This window comes from Sphaeramia orbicularis, chromosome 7, assembly GCF_902148855.1.
Source record: "Sphaeramia orbicularis chromosome 7, fSphaOr1.1, whole genome shotgun sequence".
NCBI classification, from domain to species: Eukaryota; Metazoa; Chordata; class Actinopteri; order Kurtiformes; family Apogonidae; genus Sphaeramia; species Sphaeramia orbicularis.
The window spans coordinates 43,105,535-43,124,776 of NC_043963.1; the positions used below are offsets into that span (position 1 = coordinate 43,105,535).

Here is a 19,242-nt window from a genome sequence, read left to right on the forward strand (position 1 = left end):
GATTCTCACAGGCTCAGTTATAGGACACAGAAGATATTGTGAGCGCTCACACATACACACAGTATAAGCAATCAAACAAAGTAATCAGCATTTAAACGCCTCCCCACGGAGCTGTGGTAATTAAAGGAAGTCAAACACATGTTACACTTTTTTCTCCGACTACCTACATTTACATATACACAGTGTGTCTCTCACACACACACATAACGCTGGAATCTATCAAATCAACCCTCCACCGGGGGGGTTGATAACTGATTCAAATGAGGTGTGATTATGCACTTTGAAGTTCTTCTAAGTGCACTTTCATACTAACATTCTCAGTCTGATTTATAAAGTAAAACAGAGAAGCTGTTATATCAATATAAATGCAGTCAATACCTACAAATTAAATTTGCTATAGTAGAGTCAATTACAGCGGGTTGTTTGAGATTAGAGAGCCAATTAGATGTGTGGACATGATCGGTGTGCCAAAAAAAAGTTGGTGTGCAGAGTGAACTAAATCAACTTGCACAGCATTAAAAGTAAAATGTATAATGATTCTGGATGAAAGTGTGTGTGTGTGGGGGGGGTGTCAATGAAAGGGATGTGTTTCTTGGAACAATTTAAACAGATTACAATTACAGCTCATTTCTTTAAAACTGGAAAGCAGCTAACGAACATTTCCAATCATTCACATCAACTCCCATTTTGGCTCGTTTTGGGTCACTACCATAATACTTTTTAACTGCTACATGCTATGTTTACTGACCCGATCAGATCAATTCCTGCTACAGCTGCAGGAAAGAGAAAAAGAGCTGTCTGATGAGAAAGAACTACAACCTTAAAGCTGAACATTAAAATCCAGACAAAAACACAGAAGATGTAGAAATGCTCTGTAGGACTGCATGTTTTTTTGGGGGGGTTTTTGAGAGGGGGGGGGGGGGCAACAAACATCCTGCCCCCTCAAATAAAAGTTTCTGAAGGTAGGGAAAAGGAAAATGAGGTGCACAAAAGCAGAAGACAGAGGGATAAGTAAAGCGTCTTATGTTTCACTTTCACTTTGTACGGTCGTATGATGTGACATCGCCTTACCAATCACTGCTTCCATCACCAGCACCAGCACAACATTCCTGATTGCCACCTCATATATGTTAAGGCACGACACACAGCGTGGACCCAAAAGCAACAAGACTCTTTGTTTCAGTAGTTTAAGGGATTTATTTAACAAAAATTCAAAAGTTAAAAAATGGATAAACAAAAAAACACTTCTTTCCAGACTGAGTACGAGTACTTACATTTGAGTACTTGCTGATACCGAGTACCGATACGAGTACTTAATAATCCCACTCCAGTTCTTAGTTCCTTTTGTAAATGTGCTTTATTGTCGTTGTCATTAGTCTGACTGGAACAAAGTGCTGCTACTGACATTTAATGTGTTGGAATGAGCGTTTCTCAAGTAATCCACCAGGGGGTGCCGCTCTTAATTAACCATACTGGACAAACACCACGAAGAAGAGTAAAGTTTTTTGAGAAGAAGAAGAAGAAAGTCATTAATAACAAACATGGAGACGACAGAGGCAACACTAATGTGATACTAATATTGCAGGATTTTTGCTGGTAAGGTTTAAAAGCTTAGCTTCAGCAGGAAGAGAAAAGAGAAATACTCCACTCCACACTCCATACCCCCGCTGGTATTCTCATTCTGCTTACACATCCCTGAGCACCTGGAAAACGGATGGAATGTACGCAGAGGACGGACAGAACGCTGCGTCTGTATCTGTCTGTGTCTTTAACGTTACTTGCAGTCAGCGTTACTTTTATCACCGTCATTTATTTTGAAAAATCTCCACACTCTTCACACTCCACACACATTATTCCACCGCCGCGTACCTGCTGCACTGAACTGGGAATGTCACACGGCCGTAAGTGGTATCGGTGCATTTGTATTGGATGTCTTTTACGAGTACGAGTACACACATTGAGTATCAGAACCAATGCCGATACTCGTATCGTTATCGGTGCATCCCTACTAAAAACCCTAATGAACAAAAAGAGGAAGTACAATATACTCTATAGTAAACTAAAAGGCCTGAGGCAGATAATACATGGAACTAGATTCAAGACACAAGATACAAGATGCAGGATACTTAACACGGGGAGGTCTTCACAAGAAACAGAAACGACGCACTGACAAGAGACAAAGGGAGCGAGGAGAAATATATCGGGAAGGCAGGGATCACAAACAGGTGTGGACAATTACAGGAGGAACACCAGGTGCAGGCAATGATGGGATTAGGGAAGACAGACAAGACTGACAGTGCAGACAAAACAGGAAGGCGACCACCATCACCAGAATAAAACAGGAAGAAACCAAAACAAAAACCCTAAACTAAATCAACACGACGCATGACAATATATGACTATCTGGAACCGGGTCATGAGAATTTATTTGCCACAAGAAAACTGACATAATAGAAAATGTTTTTATTCTATGTGTCCTCCTTCTTTCTCAATAACTGCCTTCACACGCTTCCTGAAACTTGCGCAAGTGTTCCTCAAATATTCGGGTGACAACTTCTCCCATTCTTCTTTAAATGTATCTTTACGAAAGTTGACATTGCTGTGCGATGTTCTATTGGTAGCATGTTCTAAAATGCCCCAAATAGCAGAATCCAGAGGGTTTAGATCTGGGCTAGAAGGCGGCCATAAACATGATTCCCAAAAATTGCTAAAGTTGGATTTGTTGCTGTTGTCAACAAGTGTTTTGGTGTTCTTGTGTAAGATTTTAACTTCAAATCATATTTTACTGCATTGCTAACGGTCTTGTTGTCTACCTCAAGTTCAATTGCCATTTTTCTCATAGATTTGGTTGGATCCTTTAGGATTTTGGATTTGAGAGCTTTAATAAAAGCTTTGGTACGTTTTTTGTTGCTTCCTCCACTTCCAGACTTTCTCATAATAGTTTTGCTCATAGTCATTCTCTTCTTTCCATTATAAACAGTCTTTATGGACACTCCAACTATTTTTGAAATCTCCTTCGGTGTGACGAGTGCATTCAGCAAATCACACACTCTTTGACGTTTGCTTTCCTGATTACTCATATGGGCAAAAGTTTCTGAAAAGGTATGGATAATAGTGTTAGGTATGATTATGACATCAATATATGTTTGGTTTCAAAACAATTGACGTAGTGCCTGCTGAGAAAAAACAACTAAATGTTCATTGTAAATTTTGCTTCCCCACCCTGTATATTTTCTGTGCATGGATGGAACTATAAACGACAGCTAATGCAGACAAACCTGTTTGCACTCTTCTATTCCCTCACCCACTGAGAATCTGACAAGAGAATTGATAAGGAATTATTTTAAATATTTTAATAAAGTTTTTCCCAGGATTATCACAGAATTTCCCAGGATTATCTCTGATCCTGCTGCGGTGGTCCTGCCTCTCTCCTGCCTTCATCGTCATCACTCACTTATCCTCAACTCTCCCCCTACTCCTCCCTTCTCCCCCTCTCCCCCAGTCTCTATCTCTGTCGCTCTCTCTTTCTCTCTTTCTTTACTCTCTCTCTTTAGCCCCAGCTCGTCCAGGCAGACGTCTGCTCGAGGTTTCTGCTGTTAAAGGGAAGTTTTTCCGCCACTGTCACCAGTGTCACAAGTGTTTGCTCCTGGAGGATTCTGTTGGGTTTCTGTAAATTGGCTTAGAGTCTAGTTTTGACCAACTCTGTATATAAACTGTCATGAGATAACTTTTTTGTTGTGATCTGGCGCTATATAAATAAAATTTGATTGATTGAGTGATTTAATTGGTTTTCCCCTGTTAGTCACTTTGGAAAAAAGCGTCTGCCAAATGCATAAACATAAACATAAGGAATCGGATCGATCAGCAGAATCGATAATGGAATCGGAATCGTTAAATTCTTATCAATTCCCATCCCTACTTCTATTACGCTAACTGCAAAAGAGTCTAGTGTTAGTGAAGTTCATGGAGGAGGAGTCACAACCTGCAAACGACTCATCTGCACATTCTAGAGAAAGAAACCAGTCAGTTACTTCAAACATTTAATTAACAAAACACCAGTGACGACTACAAATGCTGGAAACACATTTTACAGCTATGTGTACCGCTAATTATGCTCCAACATAGCGATTACGGATACAATGAGATACAATGGGATACAATGGGATAGGTGTCGTATGTCACACTAGGCCACAGTCACATTAAAATAATATAGCTGTGATTCAGAGGAGCTAAATTATGGATGCTGTATTTAACAAGAATATAAAGTGTTATTTGCGGCAGTTTATGTCCATGCCAACGTACCGTCAACAGCGGAGCTATGTCCTCCAGTTATGCACAGACATAAAAGGTGGTATTAAGAATAGAATTGTTTCTCCAGGATGCCACTGATATGAGGCGCTAAGCTCGTCTCTGAGCTCTAATCCAGACGCCCTTCTCACTATATAAACCTTTCTGATGTGCAAATGCGCTACAACTGGCAGCGACTCATTCAAAAACCAAAAGTTCCATTTTTTTGAAGGTCTTCTCAACACATAGTTCTATGGAATTCTCTCCAGTTTTCTGTGATCTGTTTCAAGCTGCGACCAGTGTCTTATCACCACCCACAGCGTGTGAACTGTCGATGTCACTTCTGTATCACATTTTCCAGTAAAAAGTCATAGAACAAGTTTCTAAAGTGAGTCCCGCGGCGCCTGTTGGGTTTAGCTTGTCCAGAGCGTTAAACTGTCACCAGACCGTCGGACTGATTCGCTCTGACTGCAGCAGACTTTCACAATCGCCGCTCAGGTCCCGGAGCATCTGTACGGAGGAAGGTCAAAACTCAGCCGGCGACGCAGCACTCACTCTAAATATATTTGGATGTTTGTCTGAATACCCCACTCAACCCCCCCCCCCTCCCCCCAACATCTCCTGCCCCTTTTAAACTTATCACCAATGTCCTTTCACAGTCATTTCACTATATCTTTATGACATTTACTCCCCGCTAGCTACAGCCAATATACCTCGAAAGCCACTGACAGCGCATCCATGTAATTCAATATGATAGCTCTCAACGGAACCAGCCAGCTCCAAGGTGGAAGTCACTTGGTTTTACCCCTCCCCCACTTTCCTTCTCTCTCTCTCTCTCTCTCTCTTTTTTTTTTTTTTTAAACGAAATGTCATGTTGTATATCGGAGTGATGCAATGTGTTGGCGGGGACAGTGGATTTAGTCCTTCGTCTGACAATAGCCGAAGAAAAAATAGAGCTGTCTGTTCTTATCTTATCTGCTGTGTGTTACTATATGCACAAGTGTTGGCCTGTGTTTATGGTTTTTGTTCGATGCATGTGCGTGTTAACTATGTTGTGTTAATGCGTAGCACAGAAGGACACAGCTGTAGCTCAGTCATACCCCCGTGTAGAACGACCTACATTCAGGGGACCCCAATGGGTGTCCAGACGGAGTGTGGGTGTACAATAAAAAAAAAAAAAAACAACACAAACCTATGTGTGTATGTGTGTGTCTTTAGATGCTCAGCTGTGTGTTGGCAGCTGTGCGCCTCCCTTGAGTTTTCTAAGAAACTTGTTTGTTGTTTTGGGCTTCAGCTTTTTAACTTCCTCCATCGGTTCTTCAGTCTGTCAGCAGAATAAAAATAGACACATCCCTAGAAGATGTGTCACCGTCTTAATGTCGCTTGAAATTATACTGCATTCTGATGATATAGTGCATCCGCTGGAAAACTGTGACATCACATTAAGTAACAAGTACTAATTGACAGTGAGAGGGTGACAACAGCCTTTGTAAAAATCACACTTTCGATTGCGATGTTGCGCAAACGATCACAATGTTGCCTCAACGTGATGAACAGGGGGACTGAGCGAGCGGAAGCAGCTCCTGTCGGGGGGGGAGTATGTGCGAGCTCAGTTGTAACTAGTGGCGGCTAGTAGGAAGCTCGCTTGTACTGCGAATTTCAACTCGTATTTCATAACAAAAATACAGGGTGACACAAAAAAAACGGGAACTTTTTAACAATCCAATAAAACCAAGAGTGATGGAAGAAAAATATTTTATTCATAGTAATTGAAACCTTAAACAATGCCATTTAAGAAACAATGATGGAGTTTTCATTTTTTAAAAATTACTTCCTGTAGATGGCGTCCTCCTGTACGAATGCATTCTTGAAATCTGCTGTTGAGATTCCTCATTGAGCACTGCAACATCTCAACTGGGATACTGTGAATTTCATCCTGAATTCTCTGTTTTAACTCATCCAGAGTTCTTGGTCGAGTCGTGTACACTTTACTCTTGAGATAGCCCCACAAGAAAAAATCACAAACGGACAAATCTGGCGATCTAGGGGGCCAGGGAACATTACCGAGTCTTGAGATCACACGGTTACCGAACAATTCTCGCACAGCCGCCAATGGTTACTAAAATGGGGGTGTGTTTACTTGCACTAGCACGCAGTGCTGGCACTTGCTCATGTCTGCCAATACGCACTTCAAAAATTCCCGTTTTTTTGGGTCACCCTGTACTTAAGAGGTGGGGCTCACAAAACGAATTACTCGTACATTGGTGAAATCGTACTGCCAGGTTCTACTGTAGCATGAAAAGGGGCAGATGTATGGTGCCAAAATGATGACTTTAATGTTTGATATTGAAAATTAAATTTCAAAAAAAGAACAAAAAAGAAACAAGAAACACTGGTAGGGAAAAACGTGTATTGTAAAAAACTGTAATGGTATCAAAACAGGTACTGGCATTAATAACGTTTTAATGAGGTTTAAATGTTATATTTTCACCTCCACTAAGGAGGTTATGTTTTTGCCGGCGTTGGTTTGTCTGTCTGTCTGTGCGGAAAATAACGCAAAAAGTTATGGATGGATTTGGACGAAAATTTCAGGAAATGTTGATACTGGCACAAGGAACAAATATTCTATTCTTTTAGATTCCCCAGTTTTTCTTACAAGATTATATCCTACATATCACGTTTTATTTTTACAGGTTGCAATATGGAGTATGGTGCTGATCCATCCTGCTTATGTTACGCCAATACATACATTAAGAATGTCACACGTCACTTTTTAAATCAACAGTTTTCTAATAATAAGCATTTTTAGAAAGAAATAACAATTCTATATTGTTATTTACTCTTTAGTATGATGATAAACTTTACAATAAATAATTCTGATCCTAGTTTTTGCACAGGGATCATTTGTGGAAACGCTGACATGGCTGCCGAGCATCAGTATGATGGGATCCGTAACAACCATGTCACATCCGTCCACTGCCACATTTTGTGTTTTTGTGTGAGCTGTTATTGTTTTAGATCCACAATACTAACATTTATGAATAAGAGGAGAATTAGCAATAGTAAGTATATAAGTTTATTACTAATAAAGTACTGGTACTGACCAGAGCATCATGGGTAATGTCACGTCTGTCCACCAGCAAAAGTTTTCACATACACGTGCTATTTAAAATCCAATATTTCTGAAAATATAGCTTCCACTGTCAAATAATATCAGTAGTCTGCGCACAAATGTACAGTCTACTCTCGTTAAACTGCCTGCCGTTATACCGCCATTTTCGCTCACCGCCGACCAAAACCATTGCACAAAAATCCCCAATGCATTATTCCATTAGCTACCGCCACTTCCGCCTATCGCCATCCGCCAGCCCAGTTCCATGCACAAACAACACTTGTACCATTGATTTCCCGATCGTTATACCGCCAGTGTGATTGCCATCGAGTACACATAAATTTTAACAATGCACTGAAACAAACGCGCCAGACGCTGATCGCGACAAGCTACGAGTAGGTCTACGGAACGGCCACCGTTCATTTATCGCAGAACACTCAGTAGGTCAGGATGTCGGGAAGAGGACGTGGGATTAAGCCAAAGCCTCAAGATGATGGGGTGTCATTTCTCGACACGGTATAATAATGCTTAAAATGTTTCCCCACTTTAAATGATCCCTTACAACATAACAGAATCCAGATTTATTTAGAAACGCAATTAGAACGGGTTAACGGAGGCAGCATAGACATCATATAGTAAAGACATGCACATTATGGACGCAACCTGTTGTAATGCCATCTTCGCTATACCGCCAATTTGGCCGTGAACGGAAGTTGGCGATATAACGAGAGTAGACTGTATTAGCATTATTTCAACACAGTTCTATGCATTTCTTACAACTTTTTTTTTTTGACAAAAATAGCCACTCATTTGACTCCTTAAGTAAATTTTAGCTGTGTAACATCCGCTGTGTAAGAGAGGTGTAGAAGTCAGGAGGCGTACATTGAAAGTATGTTAAGTTTCGTTTTCATTTTCACAGCGTCATAAGCTACGTTGTGTATGGATCAAACCCCCAAGTACATACCCCCACCCCGGTTCACAACACTTATGCTTTCATGGGGGCCCATAAATGGTAGCGACACCCCTGACTTTGTGGCAAAGTTTAAATAAAAGTCAACTGTTTAAAGATTCAGTGTAAGACTGAGAGGGCTCTAACAACAGAAAACAATATATAATACTCATAATTACATTTTCATTAGTGCGTAATCAGGTAAAAACATAAATTATTGTACTTTTGTTTCCTACAAAGGGCCTTTTTTTGGGTGGGTGGGGGGCAGTTCTTCAGTTCACTTCCCTGCTAGATGTCACAAACTATCACAAACTGTACCTTTCCAAACATTTGGATTTGATTATGCTGCAGCCCTTGTTATCCAAGTGGCCATAAATCACCTTTTTGACAACTACCAGGGGTCCAGGGAAAGGTTTATGACCAAACAGGAGGCACCGCATTTACATTCATCTGCCACAGCGGATAACAGTCATCACTGAATATACTATTGCACATTCAACACAGATGTGAATGTCACCATGTGGACAGATTTAACCAAACAAGCTGGGAATATTCTGTTTTCTAATCTGCATTGTCTGGGTTGTACTACGGAGGCCTGAAGTTTCGGAAAGATGAGCAGCGGAGATGATTGGCTTATGGATTTACTCAAGTTTAGGGACATTATTGGCTGTGCTTTAAAATGTGTACAGCGTCAAAGTAAAATGGGACGAATAAAAATACATGAAAAATGAAGACAGCGCTGAAAGTTGAAAACCTCTCACATCCACCTGCAGCCCAGAACCGCTGACGCCTGCACAGCTGCTCCACTGGATACGCTTGAGCGGGAAGAAAGAAACATGCTTTTCATGTGCGGACATGTCTGCAGGTTCACTGTGCTCATGTGGAGCCCATTATGTGAACAAGTCAATGATTTTCCCGACTTTCAGACACTGCAGCCGTAATGGATTAGCTCGACATCGCTGCTTTGTATTCCACCGCCGTACATTCCCATCATGCTTCTGGTTCCTGTGACAAAACCGACTAAACTTCCTCTGCTTTAATTTGGGCAACAGTCTCGCTAAAGGCCAATGAAGATCAACATGTTAATTAAGCGTTACATATTTAACAGCTAGCCTTGGTGTGCATGCTCAGCGGAGCGTATCCTGGATCTGTCAGAGGAAATTGTTTAGAAAAGACACAAAGGGTTATTCCCATAACTCAGCAAGGTTAGAGTGGCATTATGGGCGGACACTGTCAGGCTTCAACGGTTTCATATTCATAATGTTATTGGGTCAGGGTGGATTTACCGAGAAGCACAGGTGGTATTTTTGTGTCCTTTTAGAAACTGCTACGAGAATAAAACCCGCCGAAAAAAACAAAACAAAACAAAAACACAGTGGCTTCAATAATAGGATAAGACATAATTTACATCAGGGGTGTCAAAGTCGTTTTAGTTCAGGGGCCACATTCAGCCTGATTTAATCTCAAGTGGGCTGGACCAGTAAAATAATAGCATAATAACCTAGAAATAATGACAACTCCAAATTTTTGTCTTTGTTTTACTGCAAAAAAAAACCCATTAAATTATGAAAATACTTACTTTTATGAACTATCCAAACAAAAAAAGATGTGAATAACCTGAAAAAACTGAAATTTCCTAAGAAAAATAAATGCAATTTTAACAATATTAGGCCTCAACTTATCATTTCTTCATGTGCGTTATGGATCGGATCTGCAAAGATACTAAACACTTAGTAACAGGCAGAAAACTGTTAAAATTGTGCTTCATTTTCTTTAGACATTTCAGGTTGTTCATATTTGTTCAGGTTATTCCTATTTTATTGTTACAGGATAGTTTATAAATGTAAATATTTTCATAAGTTAATGTTAGTTTTTGCTCTAAAACAAAGACAAACATTTGAAGTTGTCATTATTTACAGACATAATGTAATGTTTTTTGTTGTTTTTTTTTCACATCAAATTGAGAAGAAAATATGGAGTCATTATTTTTGGTAGGTTATTATGCTGTTATTTTACTGAAGATCATATTGGTCTGTATATGGAACCTGAACTGAAATTAGTTCGACAGCACTTTGCAAAATTCATCCCACGGGCCGGATTGGAACCTTTGGCGGGCCGGATTTGGCCCCCGGGCCGCATGTTTGAGACTCCTGCTGTAAATGAAGACCACTGATTGTATTTACACATTTCAGGCCATTGATATAAAGCAGGGGTGTCAAACTCATTTTAATTCAGGGGCCACATCCTCCCAATATGATCTGAAGTGGGCTGGACCAGTAAATAAATAACATAATAATATATAAATAATGCCAACTCCAAACATTTTCATATGTTTTATAGTGAAAAAAGTAAAATTACATTATGGAAACGTCGAACATCTGTAAACTGTCCTTTGAAAAATGTGAATAACATGAACAACCATGAAAAAACTGAAATTTATTAAGAAAAATAAGTGCAATTTTAACTCTATTCTCCCTCCGCTTATCATTTATAAATGTGCATTTCAACTTACAGATGACAACGGATCTGCAAAATACACAAAATATTTTAGCAACTAGCAGGATAATAGTAAAATTGCACTTATTTCTCTTAGGATATTTCTAGTGTTTCATATTTTTTTGTGAAAAACTGGTTTGTAAATTTACACGTTTTCATGTAATTTACCTTTTTTACACTAAAACAGAGGAAAAATTTGGAATTGTCATTATTTGCAGGTTTTTATGATAGTATTTTACTGATCTGACCTACTTGAGACTAAAGTAGGGCTTCATATGTCATGGATTGACTTTTAATATCTTCAGTGTAATTTTTGCATTTCACAAATTCATCCCGTGGGCCAGATTGGACCCTTTGGCGAGCCGGATTTGGCCCCCGGGCCACATGTTTGACACCTGTGATATAAAGTGAACCAGTGATATAAAGTGAAACAGTGATTTAAGTGTATCATTTATTTAAGTGATCTACTGTGGTTTGAAAAGTGGGTGTAGTCCAACTACATAAGGTGCTTGGATATTTTAAAGTCTCATTGGATCAGTCCTAATGTGGTCATGACTGAATGAACAACTTTGCACAGACTCAAACACACAACACCCTCCTACAGCTTCGATTCTGATAACAAACATCCTCTGAACAGGACGTGGAACTTGTGGTGACTTTGACCCTTGTTACCAGTGAAGACAGAGATAAAGAGGCAGAGGACACAGTGTGCGGATCTGACCGTGACTTTGTGTTGTCCGGTGAGGTTGGGCCATTCACACAGCAGCTGGGACTCGGACAAGGTGAGCACGCACGGAGTTTCTCCGATCAGCACAGTGTAGTTGAGACGACTGTTACCCGGAGCTGCCGGAATCAGGTTACGACCCTGAAGACCAAGACAAGAAAAAGAAAAAAACGGTACGATCAGGGTCAGGTCAACACATGCACAGTTAGTCTTTGTCCAGAACATCACTGGCCTCCCTGTTCCCTCCCTGAAGGACCTCTACAGCACCTGCGGACTCAACAGGGACTGTACACACCCTGGATACTGGGTGTTTGAGTGGAGGTTCAGGACACTGCCTTCACAGACACACTGTAAAAAATGACTGTAGAATTAACACCAGAAAGTTGTAAAATTGCATCATAGAAGAACTGGAAGTGACAATACAATGCAAAGTTGTTTATTTGAAAAGATTTTTGTCTTAACGATTAAATCAAATATAGCTGTAGTTCATATGTGAACAAAACCAGATTTGGATGTAGAAATGATGTATGTCTATTTTTTTTAGAAAATAAAACTGTAAATTGAAATACAATGCATTGTGGACAAATGTGTTTTTGCTCCATTTTGGTATCTTTTTATCAAGAATGGTTGTGCACAATTGAGGAGAGATCCAATTCATCTGTGAGTTTCACTCATGGGCAGACATGGGTGAGGAATACAAAAATACAGTTCTTATTGCTAATCAAAATCAATCAAACGGAACCAGGAAAACAATCATTTCATTTTGAGTCAGAATAGTACTGAACTCATTGTAGTTTGCAATTTTGCAATAACTGTCATATTTCTGAAAAAATCGAGAAAATGAAAATGGTGCGTTTCTTTTTTCCTTGAGTATATATGTATATATATATATATATATATATATATATATATATATATATATATATATATATATATATATATATATATATATATATATATATATATATATATATACAGGGTGGGGAAGCAAAATTTACAATGAACATTTAGTTGTTTTTTCTCAGCAGGCACTACGTCAGTTGTTTTGAAACCAAACATATATTGATGTCATAATCATACATAACACTATTATCCATACCTTTTCAGAAACTTTTGCCCATATGAGTAATCAGGAAAGCAAACGTCAAAGAGTGTGTGATTTGCTGAATGCACTCGTCACACCAAAGGAGATTTCAAAAATAGTTGGAGTGTCCATAAAGACTGTTTATAATGGAAAGAAGAGAATGACTATGAGCAAAACTATTACGAGAAAGTCTGGAAGATACTATTAAAGAAGAATGGGAGAAGTTGTCACCCGAATATTTGAGGAACACTTGCGCAAGTTTCAGGAAGCGTGTGAAGGCAGTTATTGAGAAAGAAGGAGGACACATAGAATAAAAACATTTTCTATTATGTACATTTTCTTGTGGCAAATAACTTCTCATGACTTTCAGTAAACTAATTGGTCATACACTGTCTTTCAATCCCTGCCTCAAAATATTGTAAATTTTGCTTCCCCATCCTGTACATATATATACAGTATATATATATATATATATATATATATATATATATATATATATATATATATATATATATATATATATATATATATATATATATATAAAGTTATAAAAAAGTAAACATTTAACAAAAATGGGTTGGTAGAGTTGGTAGAGCAGCTTGTCCAATAACCAAAGGGTTGGCGGTTCAAATCCTGGCTCCGACTGTCCATATGACCATGGAAGACACTGAACCTTAAACTGCTCCAAGTTGGACCTGGCGGCTTTGGAAAGTGCTTTGGACACCATGAAGGTGTAGAAAATGTGCTAAATACGTGCAGTCCATTTACCATATTTAAATCCAGTGTCAAATCTACATATTTAAAATGTTCAGTCTACATGTTGCTCCATAAATATGTTTACAGTTGGATGTGTTTTTTACAGTATTGTTCTGGAAACCACAGCTGACAGTTTTTTTTTTTTTCTGTAAAAACAACAGTATTTTTTTACAGTGACAGTACTCAGGGACAGTACTTTTTTTGTGTGTTTTTCACAATTTTTTTTTCCTCCTCATTTTCATCAGTATAATACAATCCACTCTCCTTAGGTTGAGGAGCAAAAAAAGAAACAAAAGAACAGAAAACAAACAAATGAATAGAACAGCCTGTGTTTATGTCAGAATTCGTTTAGGTCCCTTAATAGACGCATTTTTCCCTGAATATCAGTTATTTTCCCCAGTTTTTTTATTAAGAAATTTTCTTTCAACTTCAGTTTATATGTAAGATGTTCCATGACAAGTATATCACCTATGATTGAAAGCCACTGTTTGTAAGACGAAACCAGTTCTTTGTTATTATGGCCTTCTTCTTAGCCACCAGGAGGATCTTAACTCGAGGACAGTTTTTACAACAGGGCAGTAACCTTAATCAATGAACAAAGTGTTCAAAAAATTCATGGGAAGGAATGCTTCTCGGACCAAAAAACAGTTTGTTCGAGGTGCTCTTTGGAAAAAGGGATTCATAAAGTAGATATCAAACTGGAAGAAACATCCAAGGCACTCTCTTTGAACATTAAAATGCCTTTATTAACATGGCATGGTCATGTCTAGATATGACCGTGCCATGTTAATAAAGGCATTTTTTATTAGTAAGTTTTTATTTTTATCAAATACTCGACCCCAAGGTTGAAAAACACTGGGTTAAAGAGTCATTTCTGTACAGTTAAAACTGACTTCTGGTCTTCTGTTGTTAAGAAATGTATACAAATATACCTCTGCTATGCTATAATCTGTACAAGCATACTACTGAATCAGACCAAATGTTGTTTGTGCTTCCATTTTTTATGAGCGGTCCATGAAGCCACACATTTGTCAATTTCACTTGTGGTTTTTCATTTCAATATCGACTCGACTTGCTACGATTTGACACACACTTTGTTTGCAGTGGAAGGGAGGCAGTTAGTGGAGTGATGAAAGGAAACCAGTGTAATAGCAAGAAAACAAAAGGCAACAGGAGGACAGATGAACACAAAGAAAACAAGTCAGAGAAGAACGGTGGTGATGCAGGAGTGGAGAGAGGATAAAAAAAAAAAAAAAAGAGGATTCAGAAGACGGAGGAATATGCGCTAAAGTCAGACAGAGACGGCGAATGAGTGGGAATCAGAGCCGGTGAGTGTTGAAGACGGACAGAAAAATGTGGAGAGAGAGGAGATAGCAGCGGCGTCTCCTGCTGTTGTGGCAGCGGGATGCTGAGACAGACTCAGTTTTCCAATCCCATCGTCTCTGCAGGCCGACTCACAACCCTGTAAACATGCATCCTATTCCCTCTATCAACAGACACACACACACACACTGAGCTGAAACCACACACAGAGCTGTTGAAACACATACGCAACAGTCAAAAAAACACACAAACACACAAAGGGAAGCGCTCACAAAAACACCCAGACCACAGAAATGTTTTCATCTCCTCGGTTAAAAAAAAAAAAAAAAAAAAAAAACACACCCGACACTCGAGATGAGAAATTAATTGCGTAGCGAGTGTGTGCTGCACGGCATCTCTGAGAAACCTTAACCCCCGCATCCCACCCCACCAAATTGCATTTTTGTCCATCTCATCAGCACTTCCAACGGGTAGGCAGTTCCACCAACAAGCCAAGCAGGAGATTTGGCAATTACTGAGAAGCTCTTTGCTAATAAATGATCATTTAAGAAATAAATTACGACGGTTACGCCACGTTCAGTCTCTTCATGGCAATAAACAGCATCACGAGACAGAAAAACCCACTGTGATTTATTTCAAAACAAAACAGTACAAGAATAGTAGAATAGTACGATTACTGTCATCCCTTTAGCCTTATTAGACATGGACAGACTTGATTTGTCCAGATTTTAGATCAAAAATTAAATTTCGATGCAGTTGGCTCAGCAGGCGGCAACAAATAAAACAAGCATTATACTATATGTAGAGGACAGAATAAAATGAAAACTATGTGTGAAGTATAAAAAGCTATTTTCTTTTTTTTAAGTGGTATTTAAGTTTTATAATGAAAGGTAAACAAAGTAAATAATAATATACATAACGAACATGAATCAAAACAACACAAACACTCATACACACACCCATTCACACCACGTAGACTTGCACCAAATGATGTATAAATATATATCGTCTAAAATTTACTTAGGGGGTCAAATAAGTGGCCAGTTTTGTCAAAAAAAAAAAAAAAAAAAGTTGTAAGAAATGCATAGAACTGTGTTGAAATAATGCTAATACATTTGTGCGCAGACTACGGATATTATTTGACAGTGGAAGCTATATTTTCACAAATATTGGATTTTGAATAGCACGTGTATGTGAAAACTTTTGCTGGTGGACGGACGTGACATTACCCATGATGCTCTGGTCAGTACCAGTACTTTATTAGGAATAAACTTATATACTTACTATTGCTAATTCTCCTCTTATTCATAAATGTTAGTATTGTGGATCTAAAACAATAACAGCTGACACAAAAACACAAAATGTGTCAGTGGACGGATGTGACGTGGTTGTTACGTATCCCATCATACTGATGCTCGGCAGCCATGTCACCGTTTACACTAATGATCCATGTGCAAAAACTAGGATCAGAATTATTTATTGTATAGTTTATCATCATACTAAAGAGTAAATAATATAGAATTGTTATTTCTTTCTAAAAATGCTTATTATTAGAAAACTGTTGATTTAAAAAGTGACGTGTGACATTCTTAATGTATGTATTGACGTAACATAAGCAGGATGGATCAGCACCATACTCCATATTGAACCTGTAAAAATAAAACGTGATATGTAGGAGAGAATCTTGTAAGAAAAACTGGGGAATCTAAAAGAATAGAATATTTGTTTTTCAGGTAAATTCAGTTCAAATATAACTTGGCCATTTGTGACATGAACATATAGCATTAATTGTGATGAAATTGGACATTTTTGAGCTGAAAACATAGTTCATATGACCATCAACATGTTGCAACAGAACTGAAATCCTGTAAATGTTCATAACTTGCATTTACCAACACAAAGTTCCTTTGGGGATTCACTTCTATTGATTTCTTATGCACAAAGACAGAAATAAGACCTCTACGCAAATTTTAGCCGATATGTAAATAACATACATATATTCTTATGAACATTTGTACATATATGTAAAAAAATAAGCAAATAAATAAATAAATAAATACAGTAGTCATCATGATAAAAAAAAAAAAAAAACAGTGATAATTTGGATGATATGTCCCTGTTTTCCAGATACCATAATGTTCATATATGGTTCCCATAATTGTACAAATTCCTCCAGTTTTCCTTTGGTAATATAAGTCAGTCTTTCTAGTCCGATAAAAAGCTAATTTCAGCAGTGAATATTGCACATTAATTCGTACTGTATATACAACTTATTTTAACAATTTTATCTCAGGATACATTTATTTATTATTGAAATCTATTGTTTTTTTTTTAATTCTATGCATATGTTTGCATTGAAAGGAGCTGCTTTTTAAATCTCATTGTACATGTGTGTAGTGATAAAGGCATTCTATTCTGTTCTATTCTATTCTATTTACTTTACTCTGTTCTATTCTTTTCTACTGTGCTCTATTCTGTTCTATTCTATCTACTTTACTCTGTTCTATTCTATTCTATTCTATTTACTTTACTCTGTTCTATTCTTTTCTACTGTGCTCTATTCTGTTCTATTCTATCTACTTTACTCTGTTCTATTCTATTCTATTTTATTCACTTTACTCTGTTCTATTCTTTTCTACTGTGCTCTATTCTGTTCTATTCTATCTACTTTACTCTGTTCTATTCTATTCTATTCTATTCTATTCTATTCTATTCTATTCTATTCTATTCACCCACAAACAGGAGATAAATGATCAAAGTACAGTAGTCGAATCTTCTTCAGTTACTTTCAGTCTTTGTTATTTCACTTTCTAGTTTTACATACTCTTATTTCCATGGGAATGCGTCCATAAATCCTCTATAATCACTGTTTGACTAAATATTTCAGGTGAGCTCGACGCAGTAACACATTACCACTCACACACGGCTCAGAAATTGCCAATTAAATTCATATACTTATGTCCAATCACTGCTAATGAAAATGAAAACCAATATAATCCAAATCTCTTCGACCGTGTGCCTGGGTGCCTTCACACTGCCCTTCTAGCTCGAGAAATTAATTACACAAATTGAAAGGACTGTTATTTAAGAGAGCTCCAGGCTGCTGAGGATGACGGCGGTTAAAGAAGCTGCTGTTAGTTACTGGAGGATATAAAAAAAATGGGCCTTGGAAGGTGTGGATGTTGGCTTTCAATTATGAATTTGTGAGAATTTTTTTTTTTCTCCTAGAAAAGACCTTGTAAACACATTTGAGTGTTTTTTTTTTTTTTTCTCCCTTGTATCAGAAAAAAATGTTAGTGTATGTGTTAGCGTGTGGGTGTTTTGCCATTACAAACAGAAGATGGGTTCAGTATGTGTGTATGACTCTTGTAGGCAACTTGAAAGTAAAGAAACCTTGGGAGAAAAACAAGTATCTATCACAACATCAGAAAGTTGAAATTAAGTATTTCATGTTTTACAAGTGTACGCACATACTCTGCCAGTACACACACGGCATATAGAAACCAGTATTTTTTATGGAGCTGAAGAGTCAATAGTTGTGCTTTAAAATTTTATCACAAGGGGTTAAAAATTGATGGTATTAATTCACTATTGAGCCACTTTAAACCCAATTTATTCTGAATGGACCAGACCAGTAGAATAATAGCAAAACAGCCTATAACTAATGATAACTCCAATTTTTTGTCTGTTTTAGTGCAAAAATATATAATAATAATAATAATAATAATAATAATAATAATAATAATAATAATAATAATAATAATTATTATTATTATTATTATTATTATTATTATTATTATTATTATGAAAATATTTACATGTACAAACTATAAAAAAAAAAACCCAAAAAACCCTGAAATTTATTAAGTTCAATATTTGTGCTTTAAAATTTTATCACAAGGGGTTAAAAATTGATGGTATTAATTCAGGGGGCACTGTCAGCCAAATTTGATCTGAATGGACCAGACCAGTAGAATAATAGCAAAACAGCCTATAAATAATGATAACTCCAATTTTTTTGTATGTTTTAGTCCAAATAAATAAATAAATAAATAAATAAATAAATAAATAAATAAATAACAACAGCAACAACAACAACAACAACAACAACAACAATAATAATAATAATAATAATAACAATAATAATAATAATAATAATAATTATTATTATTATTATTATTATTATTATTATTATTATTATTATTAATAATAATAAAATATTTACATTTGCAAACTATGTATAATAATAATAATAATAATAATAATAATAATAATTATTATTATTATTATTATTATTATTATTATTATTATTATTATTATTAATAATAATAATAATAATAATAATAATAATAATAATAATAATAATAAAATTTGCAAACTATCCAAACAAAAAAAAAACCCTGAAATTTATTATGTTCAAGACTTGTGCTTTGAAATTTGATCACAAGGGGTTAAAAATTGATGGTATTAATTCAGGGGCCACTTTCAGCCCAATTTGATCTGAAGTGGGC

The 19,242-nt window shown here is 37.0% G+C and overlaps 1 protein-coding gene across 1 annotated transcript in view; it reads right to left on the bottom strand.

Annotated features, from left to right (window-relative positions):
* LOC115422428 (plexin-A1-like) overlaps window positions 1-19,242 on the bottom strand; it is an 837,453-nt gene that overhangs the window by 87,196 nt on the left and 731,015 nt on the right. The window contains 1 exon segment of the mRNA XM_030138774.1: window positions 11,566-11,709. Coding sequence (XP_029994634.1) covers window positions 11,566-11,709 — 144 coding nt within the window.